Source organism: Mus musculus, chromosome 11 (assembly GCF_000001635.26).
Source record: "Mus musculus strain C57BL/6J chromosome 11, GRCm38.p6 C57BL/6J".
Classification (NCBI taxonomy): Eukaryota; Metazoa; Chordata; class Mammalia; order Rodentia; family Muridae; genus Mus; species Mus musculus.
The window spans coordinates 23,269,154-23,288,581 of NC_000077.6; the positions used below are offsets into that span (position 1 = coordinate 23,269,154).

At 38.1% G+C, this 19,428-nt stretch overlaps 1 protein-coding gene across 5 annotated transcripts in view; it reads left to right on the forward strand.

Moving 5' to 3' along the window:
• Xpo1 (exportin 1) overlaps nt 1-19,428 on the forward strand; it is a 41,689-nt gene that overhangs the window by 13,245 nt on the left and 9,016 nt on the right. For all 5 annotated transcript variants that reach the window (XM_006514430.3, XM_017314209.2, XM_017314208.2 and 2 more), the window contains 16 exons: nt 1,980-2,052; nt 7,274-7,335; nt 7,883-7,927; nt 8,990-9,171; nt 9,523-9,571; nt 9,653-9,772; nt 11,221-11,349; nt 12,153-12,311; nt 13,376-13,573; nt 15,089-15,227; nt 15,395-15,576; nt 15,659-15,815; nt 15,903-16,066; nt 16,648-16,782; nt 17,592-17,775; nt 18,192-18,298. In XM_006514430.3, the coding sequence (XP_006514493.1) occupies nt 1,980-2,052; nt 7,274-7,335; nt 7,883-7,927; nt 8,990-9,171; nt 9,523-9,571; nt 9,653-9,772; nt 11,221-11,349; nt 12,153-12,311; nt 13,376-13,573; nt 15,089-15,227; nt 15,395-15,576; nt 15,659-15,815; nt 15,903-16,066; nt 16,648-16,782; nt 17,592-17,775; nt 18,192-18,298 (2,085 nt within the window). The remainder of the gene's footprint in view (nt 1-1,979; nt 2,053-7,273; nt 7,336-7,882; nt 7,928-8,989; nt 9,172-9,522; nt 9,572-9,652; nt 9,773-11,220; nt 11,350-12,152; nt 12,312-13,375; nt 13,574-15,088; nt 15,228-15,394; nt 15,577-15,658; nt 15,816-15,902; nt 16,067-16,647; nt 16,783-17,591; nt 17,776-18,191; nt 18,299-19,428) is intronic.

The window sequence follows — 19,428 nt, forward strand, 5'->3', positions numbered from 1 at the left end:
TTTTGTTGTTGTTTGGTTGTGTGTGTGTGTGTGTGAGAGTGTATGTGTGTGTGTGTGTGAGTGAGAGAGAGAGAGAGAGAGAGAGAGAGAGAGAGAGAGATTTGGTTATGTTCTATCATTTATGAAAAAGAAAATTATTTTCCCAAAGGAACAAGGATTCTTTCCAAATTTCTTATCCAGAGCCGTTAGGATGTTAGGACTTAGAGTGTGGTGATGGGAACACCTTTGATCATGTGTAGGATCCTTTTATTGGGCTCCAATCCTCAAATTAAAATCATGTGTTCAGTAAGCAGATTCTACTTTTGAAAGTGTTGTAGGTAGTAAATTAATATTATATAACATTACATTAATTGTTATTAATAAGTGAATGAATAAATATAGTAATTATTGAGAGGCAATAATAAGATTAAGTAAAATAAATACCATAAGAGGCTTTTTGTTGTTGGCTTTTTTTTTTTTTTTAAGTCTGTTGTATTTATGGTGTTTGTTTCTTGGTGCTCCATGGGTCTTTTTAGTTGGTTATTAGCAAGAGAACATATTCTGTAACAGTTAGGTTTCTGCTTTTTTTTTTTCTTTTGAATCTTTAGGTAGTGTGATTTGTGCTTGAAAAAAATTTATAGAATAGTAAGTTGTATGCTTAGAGAAACTTTTATCTTTTATATGCTTCTGAGCACCAGTTCTGCAGAGCTCCTGACCAGGATAGTGAGCTTCACTACTACTGCTGATTATGAAATACTGCAGTGACATTATTTCTTAATTTCAGATTTTGTTTTGGCCTCATTCTTATTTTAGACGACTTTAAGGAATGTTCCGCAAATATAGTTTGAGTAGAGATTGCAAAAGAAAATTATTTTTGTAAAGTATGGAATATTAAAATGAAAGAAAACAGCAAAAACATTTAAGCACAATGTAGTTTGGGACAGTCTATATTGTGCTGTGGCTAATATGAGCATTTATATGATCCCTTTGGTTGAAATACTAATGCTCTATTTTATTGTGTAAATGACTAACAACTTTAAAGATGAACTCTTATTCTCAGCCAACACTTGCAATCTGAGGCTATGTGTGTGTGAGAGAGTTTACCTTTCAGGTATTACAGCTGGTTTTTGGAATACCAAAACTACATTTTGGTTCCTTTTCTTTCTCCTGCCTATCCACACTAATTGGTCATAGTAATAATTTTAGGTAGTAAATCCCGGAGCATTATAAATTCTTACATGTTGCTGACTGTTTAGAGTGCATAAGCAGTGGGAGGGATAAAATGGATTGAAAGTGGTATCTGTTATTTAACTTTTTCACAAATGTAATTACAGCTTCCATGTCTGTAAGGAATACCTGAAAGGTAGATACAGATTGCAACATGCATTTGTATTTTGACTGTGCACAAAAGTTTATCTTTAAATTAGTAGAAATAGAAACTGCATAAGGGTGGGGCTAAAATTGAAAATAAACCCATGGGTTTGTCTTGCTGCTCCTTTAAGTAACACACCAGTTATGTTTAAACCCTCTATATAGAATGTATCTCTGACAGACAGTACTTGATATTTGGCTGAAAACTTGTAACTCCTAGAGGGTGGTAGGAAGCTTGATAGCATCCAAGCTTCTAATTTGTTAGGAGCCTGGTTGTGTTAATGTGTGAGCCCATGAGCAGTCACTTACACTATGAATTCCTATTTCCCTCTACAGACAAATAAGCCCATTTGGCTGCTAAAAGGGCTTTTTATTTGGTTCTTCCTCCTGGTGTGAGCATGTATAAACAGCAGGACGTTACATAGAGCAGTGAACAGTAAATGAGGAAAATGCATGAACTCTCAGCTTAGGGGTGAATAGATCCTTGTTTAATACATGTAATTAAATTTGATAGCATAATGTTTTTGAAATGTTAGCTATAAATGTGTGAGTGTCTGTCCATTTGTGAATCCTGAAAGGTCCTAGTCCTATGCCAAGAAATTCACATAGTTCTGTTCTCCAATTTTCAGTACTATGGACTACAGATTTTGGAAAATGTGATCAAAACAAGGTGGAAGATCCTTCCAAGGAACCAGTGTGAAGGTAGGAAGCACCTTCAGGGCAAACAGCGAAGGCTTTGGCTCCTGATGCTTTTACTACAGCTGAGTTGATTAATGTTGTATGGCAGGATCTATTTGTATTGTCCTGCAAGCTATCTTTTAGAGGAAAGAGGCAACCTCCACTTTAGTTAAATCTTGTACAAAAGAAAATAGTTACCTCTGAATGGAGGCAGTATGATTGAAAAGGCAAGTCCTGGGCTACACAAGATCCAACTCAATTTTTAAAAAGAGGGTCAGTATAGTATAATGGCTTAGTTGGTAAGACACCTGTTTTTCTCAGACCCCTACATTGTTACCATTCAGGACACAGCACAAACACCACACACACACACCCTGCTCCTTAAACACATGCACATAATAAAGAGCAAAGCTGTTAATGTGGCTTAGTGAATAGAGGTATACTTTTTTTTTTCTTTTCCCTGAGACAGGGTTTTTCTATGTATCCCTGGCTGTCCTGGAACTCACTCTGTAGACCAGGCTGGCCTTGAACTCAGAACTGCCTCTGCCTCCCAATTGCTGGGATTAAAGGCGCGTGCCACCACTGCCAGGCTGGCTCTCGTTCTCTCTCTCTCTCTCTCTCTCTCTCTCTCTCATATTCCTTTTGAGGGAGGGTAGGCAGAGTCAGTTTGTCCATCCTTCTCCATCTGTGTCCCTTCATCTGTGAGGGACAGAAGGAGGTGACAGATCTTTTGGTGCTGGAGTTACTGGTAATGACATTAATTAAGCTGGGGTGGTAGCACAGGCTTTTAATCCCAGCACTTCAGAGACAGAGGCAGACAGATCTGAGTTAGAAACTAGCCTGTTCTACAGAGTGAGTTTCAGTACATCCAGGGCCACAAGGAGAAACTGTGTCTCAAAAACAAACAAACAAACAAACAAACAAACAAACAGCAAACAAAAAACCCCAAAAAAAAAAAAAAAACCTAAAGGTGGCTGGAGAGATTTAAGAGCATTGAATTCCCTGCCAGTACCTGGTGGCTCATAACCATCTACAAAGAGATCTGGTGCCCTCTTGTGGTTTGCAGGTATAACATTTTATACGTAATAAATCTTTTTTTTTTTTTAAACAAAGGGAACAAATAAGTAATGACAAAGTGTGTGATGGGAACTGGGCACAGGTTCTCTGGAAGAGCAGGAAGTGCCTTTGCATCATCTTTCCAGCCCTGTTCCTGTTTAATGAAAGTTTTGTTTATTTTTTATTGGGATGGTATCCTATTATAGTCAGGTTGTTTTATAGGTAAGGGTGACTTCAGCACCTCCACCTGAGGACTAGGAGGACAGATCTGAGCCTCCACCGCTTTGAGAGTACTGATCAAACCCAAGACTTCAAACATAGTATACAAGCATTCTACCACCTTAGCCTGGTCTACATAAAACATGCACATATAACAGCTCGTTGTACATTTGGCCAGCTTGGTCAACAAAAGAAAAGGGTGGGGATTAAATCTGGGCTGAACCTTGCTTTGGAATAACCTTTAAAACCCATGGGATACCAGATATTCTACTGGTTTTAACCTGGCATTCATAATAAAGTTAGTAACTTCAAAGAAGCTAACCTATTTGATTGTAATTCTGCATACCTGGAATCCTAGGCAGTGTGGAGGCCAAGGGAGAAAATTGCCATCTTTGTTATATAGCAAGTACCAGGTCTCACAGACCTAACACTCTGGAAGCTCAGATCTGTATTGAAGTCCTGAGCAGCTTCTCTCTTCAGACTTCTGATATGGTCTGGGATCCAGTGTTTCCCCAGGACTAGTATCTCCACCCTTCCTGTACAGGTGCATCTGTTTTTGTTTGTTTGCTATCTTTTTCTTTTATAGACAGTGTTTCCTGGTGCCATCCTAGCTGTCCTACACCTTACTGTGTAGACCAGGTGGCCTAAAATTCAGATACCCACCTGTCCCTGCCTCTCAAGTGCTGGGGCTAGATAAAGGTGTGTACCACTAGGCCAGACTAAGACATATTCAAGGGACAGACTCTTGTACTAGTTATTTCTGTGTGCTACACCTTTCACTGACCTGCAGGAAGTCATCTTTGCACGTCTATGTACACCTTACTTGATTTCTGCCAGAAAGTCTCAAACCATTATAACCACATTCATTAGTTCAGTGTACACATAGGTAGTCCCAGCACATTGAGGGCTGTATAAGTGGGATTGGTTCTGAAATGGCAATTTTACTGTAAAGATATGCTTATATTTATATGTTATATGTGTGTGTCCTTGAAAGGGCACAGGATTCCCCCGGCTCTTAAGTTAGACCTTGTGAATCTGTGCTAGGAACCAAACTTGAGTCCTCTGCAAGATCAACAAGCACTGCTGCTCCCATCTCTCCTAACTGTAAAAAGCCATCTTAATGAGAAAGAAGTAATGTGCAATAGGGGTAAAAAGAACTTTGTTGCAATGTTACCATTTTGTTCTGAAATGCTGTAATGGCCATTTAGCCGTAAGCCAGAAATTAACATCTATATGTTTTATAGTTTTTAGTGTAGGGTTTTATTTGTTGTTGATTGAGAAACTATAGCCCAAAGAGATGAAGAACTCACTTTGTGTAACCCTGGCTGGCAGGTGTAAGTCATCACACTTGGCTGAAGTTTAAGTTTGTCTTGTGTCCCATACACATTTGTTTTCCTGGAACTTGTGCAGTAGACCAGCCTGGCCTCAATTTCAGGGGTCAATCTGCCTCCCCAGTGCTGCAACTGTCTCTTAGGAAGTTTTAAGTTTTAAAAAGAAATATTTCAGCTGGGCGGTGGTGGCAGTTCCCAAAAACCATCGGACTCAGAATAGGTCAATCTCTGGAGTATGAGGCCATTGCCAGGTCAGAGTTGGTTACTTAGTAAGATCCTGTTTCCAAAACCTGTGCCTAACCTGAGCGCGCAACTCTTTTTTTTTTTTTTTTTTTCTTCACAGATTTATTTATTTATTATATGTAAGTACACTGTAGCTGTCTTCAGAAACTCCAGAAGAGGGAGTCAGATCTCTTTACGGATGGTTGTGAGCCACCATGTGGTTTATGGGATTTAAACTCAGGACCTTCAGTAGAGTAGTCAGGTGCTCTTACCGGCTGAGCCATCTCACCAGCCCGAGCACCTGACTCTTAACAGCGGAGATTCTGGGGTGTGTGCACCACATAGATGTTAGATGTGTGCATACAAGTGAAGGCCTAGGCAATAACATCTATCCCCAAAATGGACAGAAACTACACCTGTGTTGTATTTCCAATGCTTTCTATTATTTATTTTTATTTGTCTTGGTTTTTTTTTCCCCTGTTTTCTTTTTTTAAGATTTATTTATCTATTTTATGTATATGAGTACACAATTGCTCTCTTCAGACTCACCAGAAGATCGGATCCCATTATAGATGGTTGTGAGCCACCATGTGGTTGCTGGGAATTTTACTTAGGACCTCTGGTATAGAAGCTGGTGCGCTTAACCACTGAGCCATCTCCAGTCTTGGTTTTGTTTTTTTCAAGATAGTTTCACTGCATAGTTGTGGCTGGCCTCAAACTCACAGACATAAGCTTGCCTCTGCCTCCTGAGCTCTCACTCCAGCTGCCAGCCAGGACTATACATTGAGATCCAGCTTTACATTTAAAAAGTAAAAATAAAAGTTCAAGTCAATACTAACACAGGGCTAATGATCAGTCTAAATTAAGACCCTGTTTCAAAGATGAGAGGAAGATGAAAAAGATGAAAAGAAGTAAGCCTGAGTATTGGGAAAACAGATATGGGAAGATCAACTCTAAATTCAAGACCTGTGTAGTATACAGTGTTTCAGGCTAGTTACTTTCTTAAAAATAGCTTTGGAGGGTGAGGCCTTCAGGATCATCCTTAGATATATAGGAGTTTTATTTAGGCCAGTCCAGCTACAGGAAATAAGAAATACTGTTGTTCTATTATTAGGCAGAGGGCAAATGATTACTTAATTTAAAAAAAAAAAAGAAAGAAACAGAAACTATCAGTAAAAGCTAAAGCAGTAAGTGATCCTTTGAAGAAAATGTACCTACAGATGTATGGATTTTCTTTGTAAAAAATAGAGGACAGTTGCAAAGAAAAAAATTCTGAATTGGAGATGTCTTAGCAATTATGACGAGCCCTTGCTGCTCTTTCATGCCTACAGAGTCCTGGGTTCAGTTTGAAGCACCCAAGTTAGATAGCTTTTGACACCATTACCTGTTCATCTTTTGATCAGTGGGCTTTCACACACAGGTGACAAACCAGACAAATGAGTGGCAAAGTTTAAAAGGTAGCTGTACAGTGGTGGGTACATCTTTACTCTCAGCACTCAGGAGGCAGAAACAGGCAGAGGTCAGTTCAAGGACAGCCTCTTTTTTTTTTTTTTTTTTTAAAGAAAGAAAAAAGATAAAATTCAGAAGATTAAAAATAGGTAATTTAGGCAGGCTTTCATGGTCCTATACTCCTAGAACTTTGGAGTCAGGACCAAGAGTTGAAGTGTGCCTGGTGGCTTCAGTATTTAGCCAGGCTGGCCATAGCTTCAGGCAATTGTCATGCTTTAGCTTTAGGACCAGGCAGATATATCTGTTTCATCAAAGAATGCCTGGCACTTGGTATACGTTGACTATAAAATTGATGTGACAGAGGGAGATGGATGGCTACTTCATGGCTACATAGGTCTTGATTGCTCTAAGCTTAAAGTCAAAAGCATGGAAGAGAACATCGTTAACATTTTTTTGAAGTGTTTACTCAAACCTAGGGAGTTTTGTGTGTTAGGCAACTGCTTTACTATTGAATATTGAACTATATCCAAAGTCCTAATTGGCATTCTTTGCAGTTGCCAGCACTGGTGAAGGAATTGGAGTTTGAAACTGTCTCTGCTCTCTACCAGGTCCTGAATGTTTGTAGCATAGAGTAAAAGTATGTCTCTTTCTTGGGTTGTTTTGTTTGTTTTGGTTGTTTTTTTGTTTTTTTTGTTTTTTTTTTTTGGTTTTTCGAGACAGGGTTTCTCTGTGTAGTCCTGGCTGTCCTGGGACTCACTTTGTAGAAATCCACCTGCCTCTGCCTCTGCCTCCCAAGTGCTGGAATTAAAGGTGTGTACCACCACGCCCTGCAAAGTGTGTCTTTCTTGAATTAAGAGTCACATTCTAATTCCAGGGTGTTCTAACTCCTTAGTGCTGGAATTAGATTCATAAAATTCCTTGCCTAATTTAATTTTTTTGTTAATTTTTTATGCATTATATTTTTATAGGAATAAAAAAATATGTTGTTGGTCTCATTATCAAGACATCCTCTGACCCAACTTGTGTAGAGGTAAGGAAAATGTTAGATTTTAAGTTTTATTTTATTTCATTTCAGTGTTTGTTTTGTGTACACGTGCAGGTGAGTGTGTGTACCATGGGTGTGGAGATCAGAAGACAACTTGAGTCATTTCTCCCCTTCTCTCCTACTAAGCTTGTGGGTCTGAAGATTGAATTCATATTTACTCTGAAAACCATCTCAGATGCCCCAGAGATTTAATGGTTTTATAAAATTAAATTTATTTATTTTAATAATATTCTGTGTGCGTGTTTGTAAACACTTGAGTGCTATTTGAGGTTACAGGGCAATTTTTGGGAGTTGGTTCTACCATTACAGATGTAGAGACTTGAACTCAGGTTGTCAGAGTTGTTGGCAGTTGACTTTGCATGCTCAGCTACCTCCCTGGTTCCCAGAGAATGTATTAAAGAAAGGAAAATAATTTAAATGTTAGTCTGTTTTTAATAGTCCCAGGAGCATGTATATTTCTAATAGACATTAACTATTTTCTATGCTTATGTTTGTATTGAATTCTAATCTGACCCCTTTTCACCCTCCCTAGAAAGAAAAGGTGTATATTGGGAAATTGAATATGATTCTTGTTCAGGTAAGCTTCATATTAGCCATCTTCATCAGAAAAATTAAATGATTAGTACTTGGATCTTTTCTTATCCTATAGATGAATATATTTTTACAATTACTTTTATTTTTATTATGTGTAGATGTGTTTGTCTGCCAGTGAGTATATGCATGCAAGTGAAGGTTTCCACAAAGGTGTGAAGGCATATGAAACCTGGGCCAGAATTAAAGATGGTTATTACTGACATGGGCCCTGGGAATTAAAGTCAGGTTTTTGGTTAACATTTGATAAATCTGTGGTGATAAAGATCAACAATTATTTTAAGACTCAATTATATGGATATAATTATGATTTGGATTACAGTATGGAGTTTGAAATTTTCAGTGGGACTGGATTCTTAAACTTTGCCTGCAATTGTGCATTTATTTCTTCACTTACATGTGGCTTTTCTAATCTCAGTTTATATATCTTTGCATGGAATGTGGCCTCCTAGTTAATCTCCATATGTTTTTTTCTTAACTATCCATGTATTTAAGTTTAGAATATTTATATTGGCCCATTTTCTCTATTTACCCCCACAGAACACCATTTTGTAGAATGTTTGGAATGTTTTGGCTATGACACTGTCCAAATTAATAGATGACTCCGTCAGTGCTTGAGCTCTCCACTTCAAAGCTTATAAAATGTTCACACAGGGCCTGGTGGTCATCTAAGAGCCCGAATTCAGCTTCAGCACTGCACTAAATAGTGTTGCAACTAGACTATATCCAACAAAAAAATGTCTGTTTTGGGATAGGAGGGATTGATCTGAGGGGCTGAACATTTAGCTTGCCGCTAAACCCTTCACACTTCGTCATTTAATTGGGTCTCACAGTTTGGGTTATACATATCTATCAAGCTCATTTTAATATTCATATACATTAGACCATATATAAATGTGTCAGGGTAATTGAATGGGGTCTTTAAGCATTGAAAGCGCTGTTTTATATTATGTTATATTAATAGGGGGGAAATGAGTAACACTCTGGCTTTGATGATGTTTTGTCTTTGTCAAATGACATGAAATGAAGATTTCATTTTTAATTTTAGATACTTAAGCAAGAGTGGCCTAAGCATTGGCCAACTTTTATCAGTGACATTGTTGGAGCGAGTAGGACCAGTGAAAGTCTATGTCAAAATAATATGGTGATTCTTAAACTCTTGAGTGAAGAAGTGTTTGATTTCTCTAGTGGACAGATAACCCAAGTTAAAGCAAAGCATTTAAAAGACAGGCAAGTATTTATGTTTTAAATTATTACATGCTATATGGAGCTCTAAGTATAAACTTTGTTTTGTTTTGGTTTGGTTTTGGTTTTTTCAGGCTTGGTTTCTCTGTATAGGCCTGGCTGTCCTGGAACTTACTTTGTAGACCAGGCTGGCCTCAAACTTAGAAATCTGCCTGCCTCTGCCTCCCGAGTGCTGGGATTAATGGCACCACTCCTGGCAAGTGTAAATGTTTTTAATGAAATCTGATCAGTCTTCTTTACATTACTGGGGAAGGGGTAGGACTCCCCTGAAGTCAGCATTTATGTCGTCCCTCCTTTCTAAATCATGCTTTGTTTTGTTTTGTTTTTTTTTCATAGCATGTGCAATGAGTTTTCACAAATATTTCAGCTTTGTCAGTTTGTGATGGTAAGTGGTTTTAATTCTCTTCTTTTTTTAAAATAAGAGTTAGAGGAAAGCATATTTATGGTATGATGTTTGTGTTTCCAGGAAAATTCCCAAAATGCTCCCCTTGTTCATGCTACATTAGAAACACTGCTGAGATTTCTGAACTGGATTCCACTGGGATACATCTTTGAGACCAAGTTAATCAGCACATTAATTTACAAGGTAAAGCCAGTACACTTCAGTTGTCTCTGGGTCATCACAAGTAGTTTTCCATCACTGCTACTCCACTCACTGCAATGAAGGGGCTGCTTTCAAGGTCTTTGCTAGTAATTGTTTAATATGAATCTTCAGTGTGTGTGGTGTTTGTTTTCTTTAGCTCAGGATTAGTGGTAGATGTTAATTCTAATACTATAAAGTCAGAACCAGAAGGTTTTTAATAGTACATTAGTTTAATATTGTGTGTATGCCTGGGTGTGGTTGTGTGGAGATTGTCATAGGATAACTAGATTTGGTTTGCTACACCATGGGTGTTGTGGGGAAAGAACATTGGGTGCTTCTTTTTTACCTGCTGAGCCATCTCAGGCTCCAGGTCTTAAGAATTGGGAGTTTGAGCCAGGCTTGGTGTCACTCACACGCCTTTAATCCCAGCACTCAGGAGTCAGAGGCAGGCGGATTTCTGAGTTCCAGGACGGTTAGGGCTACAAAGAGAAGCCCTGTCTCGAAAAACAAAAAAAAAAAAAAGAATTGGGAGTTTGAGGATGGCCTGAAATAAATACCAGGGTATAGTGGTTCATGTCTGTTATCTCACTTGTTTAAATTAAGTGAAACCTATGTGAGTCAAATCCAAGTTGAAAGCTTTAATCCCAGCATTTAATCTGTGTGATTCTGGTTTAGCTTAGGACTTTAAGAACTATATAGCAGGTGCTGGAGAGATGGCTCAGCAGGTTAAGAGCTCTGACTGCTCTTGGCAGAGGTCCTGAGTTCAAGTCCCAGCAACTACATGGTGGGGGGGGGTCTGATACCTAATGGTCTTTAGTTAATGTCCGTTTTCAATGTTTTTTTCAGTACTACTTTTGAACATTTACACTTACGTTATTTTATTTTATAGTCAGTCCTATCTAAATTTTTTGGTTATTTACATTTTTAAAGACAGGGTCTCAAGTCAATCATACATAATCTTGGTAAAGTTACCATACAGTACCTACCACCCTGCCCAACATAATGGAGCTTACAGTTTTCTTAACATACTCAGAGCATTAGGATTGTTCTCCAGCATCTCTATAGTGGACATCTGTGATGCAGAGCAAAAAGCACACAAGTTTAGGGTCATCCTTAGCTATAGAGAAATTTTGAGCTCCTGCTGGATTTTTGATATAAAAGAAAAGCACTTTTGCTCCTTTAGACATTTGTTTTATTTTGTGGGAATGGGATTTGACTGCATGTCACATGAATATCTGTTGCTCTTGATGTCAGAATGCATAGAGGTCAGAAGAGGGTGTTGAATCTCCTGGGACTTGCTGTTGCGGGTGTTGGGAGTAAAATCTGGGTCCTCTGCAAAAGCATTAAATGCTTTTAACCACACCCACCTTTGTCATTTTTAAATAAACGTTTCTCTGTTTTAACTTTGATTTTTTTTTTAAATTTTTTTAATAAAAATTTTCTTTTAATAGTTCCTGAATGTTCCAATGTTCCGAAATGTGTCTCTAAAGTGCCTCACTGAGATTGCTGGTGTGAGTGTAAGCCAATATGAGGAACAATTTGAAACTCTGTTTACACTTACAATGATGCAGCTAAAACAGGTATATGCCACTGTCTTGAAAATCGTTTGAATCATTTTAATGCATTAGAAATTGTTAGATTCATAACCAGAACCACTGCCAAATAAACAATTAAAAAAGGTTAGGTTTAAATTAAACTATAGGGGGGCTGGAGAGATGGCTCAGCTGTTAAGAGTACTGACTGCTCTTCCAGAGGTCCTGAGTTCAAATCCTAGCAACCACATGATAGCTCACAACCATCTGTAATGAGATCTGATGACCTCTTCTGGTGTCTGAAGATAGCTACAGTGTACTTATATAATAAATAAATAAATAAAATCTAAAAAAATAAATAAAAATGATGGACATGTTATAAAAAAAATTAAACTATAGAATAGCTACTATAGATCAGCCATGGTGTGATTGTGTATATCTTACCTGTAATGTTAGATAGAAATTTTTATGTTTTTCTCTTTGAAATATTAAGGCTTTAGGGATACCATGATAATAGTTCTAGAAGTTTGAGGTTGAATATTGTGAATACTGATCACACTGGAAAACTGACCAGTGTTCCCTCAGACTGATGAAGATCTGTTGTTGCTGGTGTAAAAGAATTGTTTTAAGCCCCAATTTGATTCATCTGAATGCACTGCTAGTGTTGTTGTTGCCTTCTTGAGGAAAAGTCTGATAGAAAAATTAAAAAACTTTAACATCAGTCTGGATTGGCCAGAAACAAATCCAAGATAGTCCTTTGTATGTTAGTATTAGCAATGGCTGTTGTCATTTTAGAGGTTTTTTTTGATGGTTTCATAATATATAGATTGATGATGGTTTTCAACTTGCAGATGCTTCCTTTAAACACTAATATCCGACTTGCATACTCGAATGGGAAAGATGATGAACAGAACTTTATTCAAAATCTCAGCCTGTTTCTCTGTACCTTTCTAAAAGAGCACGGTCAACTTCTAGAAAAACGACTGAATCTCAGGGAAGCACTCATGGAGGTAAGTCTGGTTTTTGTCATTTATTTCTATAAAAAGATGCTCTTGGATATGAGCCTGTTAGGTGTATGTGGATTTTGGAGATGGGGTCCTGTATGTACTCCTGCCTGGCTGTCCTTGAACTCACTGTGTAGGATGTGGTAACCTCAAACTCAGAGATCTTACTGCCTCTGCCTGCCAGATGCTTGGATTGTATGCAGGTACTGGGCTCAGTTTTGTTTTTGGTTTGGTTTGGTTTGGTTTTTCAACACAGGGTTTCTCTGTATAGCCCTGGCTGTCCTGGAACTCAGAAATCAGCCAGCCTTTGTCTCCCGAGTGCTGGGATTAAAGGTGTGTGCCACCATGCCCAGCATTACTTTTAATATGTACTTTTTTTTGCATGTTGTAAAGAACTACCTTTACTGTGTTCTTCATGGTTATGTAATATTTCAGTGTGAGAATTTACACATTTTGTGTTTTTAGCCCTTGTGGCATTTTACTTTGTTCAGATTGAGTCTTCTGGTTCTGGTGTGCATTTATATCAGGCCCTCCTCAAAGTTGTGAAGCTCACATCTCTGCTTTACTATCACTCACCACCGAAGGGACCCTTTATGACCGACGAGAAACTGTGGTTACCTGAGGATGACCTGCAGTTCCTGCCCTCCCATGTGCTGGGACCAGAGCTGTCCAGTTTAGAAGCTGTTTAAAGACATTGGATTGTACCAGTTTAAAGTATCCTGGAAACATTATATATAGGACATGTCAGAAAAAATATCTGCTGCCCGTTTTCAGTCTGTTTGAGGAATGAGATATATATTTCAAATATATATATATTTCAAATAGAGCCTTTGGTTTTGATTTGAGACAAGGCCTGGCTGGCTATCCTAGAGCTTATTTTATAGACCAGACTGACCTTGAACTAAGAGATCCACCTGGCTCTTGGCCTCCCAAGTGCTGGGATTAAAGACACCTATGTGCTCATACTGCCCAGATTCAGAATATTAGGTTTTCATCCTTTTTAAGTGGGGGGAAGCAATTTGAAATCTCGGGGATAATACTTAAACAATTTTCTTGATCTTAATATGCAGGCTCTTCATTATATGTTGTTGGTGTCTGAAGTGGAAGAAACTGAAATTTTTAAAATCTGCCTTGAGTACTGGAATCATTTGGCAGCTGAGCTCTACAGAGAGAGTCCATTTTCTACATCTGCTTCTCCCTTGTTATCTGGAAGTCAACACTTTGATATTCCTCCTAGGAGACAGCTGTACTTGACCGTGTTATCAAAGGTAATGATGTAGTTGGTCAGCACTTTTGTTTCTTACTATAGTTTTGATGGCTAAGGTGTTAGAAGTAGAACTTAAGAGGTTTTCCTGTTGCAGTTTGTTTGTTTTTTGTTTTTCGAGACAGGGTTTCTCTGTGCAGTCCTGGCTGTCCTTGAACTCACTTTGTAGACCAGGCTGGCCTAGAACTCAGAAATTCGCCTGCCTCTGCCTCCCCAGTGTTGGGATTAAAAGCATACGCCACCACTGCCCAACCAGTTTGGTGTTTTTTGTTTTTTTTTTTTTTTAAAGATTTATTTATTATTATATGTAAGTACACTGTAGCTGTCTTCAGACACACCAGAAGAGGGAGTCAGATCTTGTTACAGATGGTTGTGAGCCACCATGTGGTTGCTGGGATTTGAACTCTGGACTTCGGAAGAGCAGTCGGGTGCTCTTACCCACTGAGCCATCTCACCAGCCCAAGTTTGGTTTTTTTTTTTTTTTTTTAAGATATGTGTGTGTATGTGTATATATACATATTACATACATACATACATATATACTGTAACTGTCTTTAGATACACAGGAAGAGGGCATCAGATCTCATTACAGATGGTTGTGAGCCAATTTGTGGTTGCTTGGATTTGAACTCAGGACCTCTGGAAGAACAGTCAGTGCTTTCAACTGCTGAGCTATCTCTGAAGCCCGAGTTGCAGTTTTTAGAAGTATGGCTCTTAAGCTAACAGCCTTGTATGATCTGGATTTACTAAAATGTATGTCCATTTCCTGTCTCCAATGTAGTCATTCAATAAGACCTATGAAATCTGTAAACGAGAGGTTAACTATTGATACTGTTTAAAACATAGATCAAGTCAAGTGATGCTAGCCTTTAATCCTAACACCCAGGAGGCAGAAGAGGCAGATCTCTGAGTTTGAGGACAGCCACGCTACACAGAGAATGCAAAAGTCCAAATTTGGTACTAAATAAGGGATGGAGAGTGACTTGTATCATCACAGTACCAAGCATTTTAAAATTGAAAGTGTGGGTAGGCTGACCTTGACCTCTTGGTCTTTATGGATCCACCTCCCAAGTTTTGGAATTACAAATGTGTGATTATGCCTCCTATGTAAGTTTGACTTTGAGCTTGGTAGCCAATCCTAGCCTCTAAATAGGAATCCACTCAGTTTTAGAAATGCTGAGGCTGTAGGGTGTGCAACTGTGTGCGCCTGAGTATTTACTCTCAATTCTTTTGTTAGAATTAGTTTGATTTGTGTGACATCTTAATTAGTATATGCTTTGGGGGGGTGTTTGAGACAGGGTTTCTCTGTATAGTCCTGGCTGTCCTGGAACTCACTCTGTAGACCAGGCTGGCCTCCAACTCAGAAATCCGCCTGTCTCTGCCTCCCGAGTGCTGGGATTAAAGGCGAGCGCCACTACGACTGGCTAGTATATGCTTTTTAAGTACATGCCTCTCACCCTATATTTGACATGGCTACAAAGTGTCTTAATGGTTTCTTTACTGGCTTATTGATCAATAGGTCCGTTTATTGATGGTTAGTCGCATGGCTAAACCAGAGGAGGTACTGGTTGTAGAAAATGATCAGGGAGAAGTTGTAAGAGAGTTCATGAAGGATACTGATTCCATAAATTTATATAAGAATATGAGAGAAACATTAGGTAAGTAAAGACAATAATTCTTACAATTTTATCCCCTATTTGTGAAAATAATTGATTAAAGTTCTGCAGTTACCTGAATCAGTAACCATATACTTATTAATATGCTGTTACATCTTAGCAGAAAAAAAATATTCACTGTGAAACATCTGGATTTTTTTTTTTTGTAGTTTATCTTACTCATCTGGATTATGTAGATACGGAAATAATAATGACTAAGAAACTTCAAAATCAAGTGAATGGTACAGAATGGTCATGGAAGAATTTGAATACGTTGTGTTGGGCAATAGGCTCCATCAGTGGCGCAATGCATGAAGAGGATGAGAAGCGGTTTCTTGTTACTGTTATAAAGGTATGCTGCCAGTAGGATGAAGTAGAACAATTGAAGATCTATTTTGCAACTTAATATGACCAAAGCTTGTCTTATTTTATAGGATCTTTTAGGATTATGTGAGCAGAAAAGAGGCAAAGATAATAAAGCTATTATTGCATCGAATATCATGTACATAGTAGGTCAATACCCAAGATTTTTGAGAGCACACTGGAAATTTTTGAAGACAGTAGTAAACAAGCTATTCGAATTCATGCATGGTAAATCTCACTTAATTTATTGTATATAATTTTACTTTTCATTTGTTACATGGAACAAAAAATCAATAAATGTTTTTATCTTGTTAGAGACCCATGATGGAGTCCAGGATATGGCTTGTGACACATTTATTAAAATAGCTCAAAAATGCCGTAGGCATTTTGTTCAGGTTCAAGTTGGAGAAGTAATGCCGTTCATTGATGAGATTTTAAACAACATAAATACTATAATTTGTGATCTTCAGCCTCAGCAGGTATAAAAGTTACTATGCTTATTATTAAATGCACATGAGTTTTTTCTTGCATATGTTTGTGTGTGTACACCTCCTGTGTTTGAAGAAACAGGAAAGAGGGTATCAAGAACCATGGAGCTAGAGTTACTTAGACGTTGGCCACTGTCTGGGTGATTAGGCTTGAATCTTGAGTTCCTGGAAGTGTAGTCAGTCTGCATAACTATTGAGTCCCCTCAGTGGTTCTTGTTTATAGACGCACTATGCTTTGGAGGATGGCGAGCAGCTCAGTGGTTCAGAGTGGAGGGGCCCTGCTCTTGTATAGGTTCCCAGCACCCACACTTAATGCTAATTACTCTTGTAACTCCATGTTCAGTCTTCTCCATTATCATCTTAAGGTCTCTTCAGGCTTCTACACTATGTGTTCATAGCCCCCCATTCCCACATACATATACAGTCAAAACTAAAAGAAAATTAAAGAAACAGGTTAATAATTGGAAAAATAAGTATTAATATACTCTAAGTGTATTTGTAATTTGGTTACATATATTTTATATTTGGGTGCATGAGAGTATGAAAATAACAATGTTTGCATTTAAAAACAGGTTCATACATTTTATGAAGCTGTGGGGTACATGATTGGTGCACAGACAGACCAGACAGTTCAAGAGCATTTGATAGAAAAATACATGCTACTCCCTAATCAAGTGTGGGACAGTATAATTCAGCAGGCTACCAAAGTAAGTTTTTATTTTTTATGTAGGTTTTGGGTGTTTTTGTGTTTTTTCTCTGTATTATTTTATTTTCATTTTGAGTTCTATTGAGGTTTAAGTTTCAGTCTTAGCACTTTTGAAATGTATACTTCAAACAGGAATCCCTTTTCAGTTGTAATGTTCGTGTTACCTTGAACACGACTGCTACCTACCTCTTGAGTGTTTAGCCTGTGACACATTATGCTAAGCCTATCTTTACGGTCGCTCCTGGGGATCTGAGCTTCAGACCTCAGGTTTATGTGAAGGCCTTAACCCACTCAGCTATATTCCTTACTGTATAAGTGCTTTCATGTGAGTTTGAACAATTGAAACATTATAGAAGTCAGATGTGGTAGTGCATAAGCATAATCCTAACACTTAGAAATAGAGGCCAGGAGTAAAAGTTAAAAGCCATCCTTGGCAACATAACAAGTTGGAAATCCGCTGAGACCCAGAGCACTCTGATCAACATAAGAGAAAGACAGAAAAGGTGACAGGATTTTGTTTTGTGTGGGATCATGATAGTTGAGACAGTTTACTGTGGGCTCCTAGGGGACCTGGAGAGATGTGCTGCCAAGACACACACATTCTGTTTGATCTTACTTAGGTGAGACTGTTTTCACTTCACTCTTTAGGTTTTTAAGTACTTGAGCTTTAGGTATGATTAAGCTTGGCACCGCCTGTTTGTAAAATATCTTAGGACTGAGCTATAACCCAGGCCTTGTGTTGTCTTTTGAGATTTCAAATAAGATGAAGTTTTCAATAAATGAGGTTGTGCTTTATTGTGATAATTTCAGAATGTGGATATCCTGAAAGATCCTGAAACAGTCAAGCAGCTGGGTAGCATATTAAAAACAAATGTGAGAGCCTGCAAAGCTGTTGGTCATCCCTTTGTAATTCAGCTTGGCAGAATTTATTTAGACATGCTTAATGTATATAAGTGCCTCAGTGAAAATATTTCTGCAGCTATTCAAGCTAATGGTAAGTGATTCTTGCTTCTTGGGGAGGTAGAATGCTGGATAAAGGGTTTCTGCTTTCACTGTCTTACCCTTTCTGCTCTTCTCACATTTAAGTAAACCTGCTGTCTGGGGTCAAAAGGTCCAAGACCCTTTCTCAACAATTGCTTGGTTGATTAGTCTTGCCTAGTTAACTAAGATTAGTCTTGCCTACAAGTATAGTTTTATTAACAGAGTAACTATTTTGCAAAATGCCCAAAGCTGTGTGTTGGATCTTGGCTATTTGGTGGTTTGCACTTTGGAATTCTCTCTTCCATTCAACCTTTCCCCCAATAAATTCTTTTGAAGGTACAGCTTTTTAAATGGTCAGTGGAGTTATATTATTTGCAGTAGACCTAACTTTGCATACTATCAGTTAGCTTATATTTGATTGTTCTTCAGGTGAGATGGTTACAAAGCAACCATTGATTAGAAGTATGCGGACAGTAAAAAGGGAAACTTTAAAGTTAATATCTGGTTGGGTGAGCCGTTCCAATGATCCTCAGATGGTAAGATTCTTGTTTTTGTTTTTCTTTTACTTCATATTCTCTAATATATCCTGTCTACATGTATTTGCTTTTAAAAGATAGTTAAATGTCTGTGTTTAGGGTTATTTAGTGCTAGTATTAGTTGGAGTCCTTTTAAAGTAAAAAAGATAGTGATTTAGCTTTTGAAGAAATTTGTTTGCTACAGATGATGATAATAAATAAGAATGGGTTATTTGGGGCTATAGATATGTCCAAAGGTAGGTTGAAGGGTTGTTAAGATAAAAACAAGATGTCAATAGAATTCATATTTTATATCTAGGTCACTTAGGAAATCCAGGCCATATAGTTCATAAGCTGAAGCTACTACAGTGGCTGTGAGGTAGGAGGAAAAAAGATTACAAATTAAGGATTTGAATCATCTTAACAGCCCTCATCAGTAATCTTGAGCTTTGATGATGATCAAAGTAAAACAAAAAAAGTCACCACTTCAGATTTAAAACTACATAAAGAGCACTATAGCAGATTGCTATGCCTGATCCTCATATCAGCAACAAAAATAGGATCCTGCCCTATACTCACTATTACTGTGTGATATAGCTATAATGTTTGTGAGTAAAATGGAATCTGGAGCAGTCAGTAGCCAGCTCAGTGGATGACGAAGTTTTCTGCCAAATCTCAATGGATTCCAACACTGGGACCCATATGGTGGAAGGAGATCAACTCCCATAGATGAACCTCTCTGACCTACACGTGTGTGTGTATGTAAGCCTGATACCTAGGACTAAAGTATTTATTCATTGTCTTAAAACAGCATCTGCTTAATGGTGTAGGCAGAGCAGGAGAATCACCTTTATAGGCCAACCTGAGTTACACAGTTAGTGGTGATGGAACACACTTTTATTTGGGAGGCAGGGTCAGGTAGATCTAGGATAGCCTGGGCTACACAAAAGAGAGTCTGTGAGGTTTTTTGCTGTTTGTCTTTTGGATTTTGTTGTTGTTTTAAAATCCATTGAAAGCTGGGCATGGTGGCGCACACCTTTAATCCCAGCACTTGGATTTCTGAGTTCAAAGCCAGCCTGGTCTACAAAGTGAGTTCCAGGCCAGCCTGGGCTATACAGAGAAACCCTGTCTTGAAAAAAAAAACAAAACAA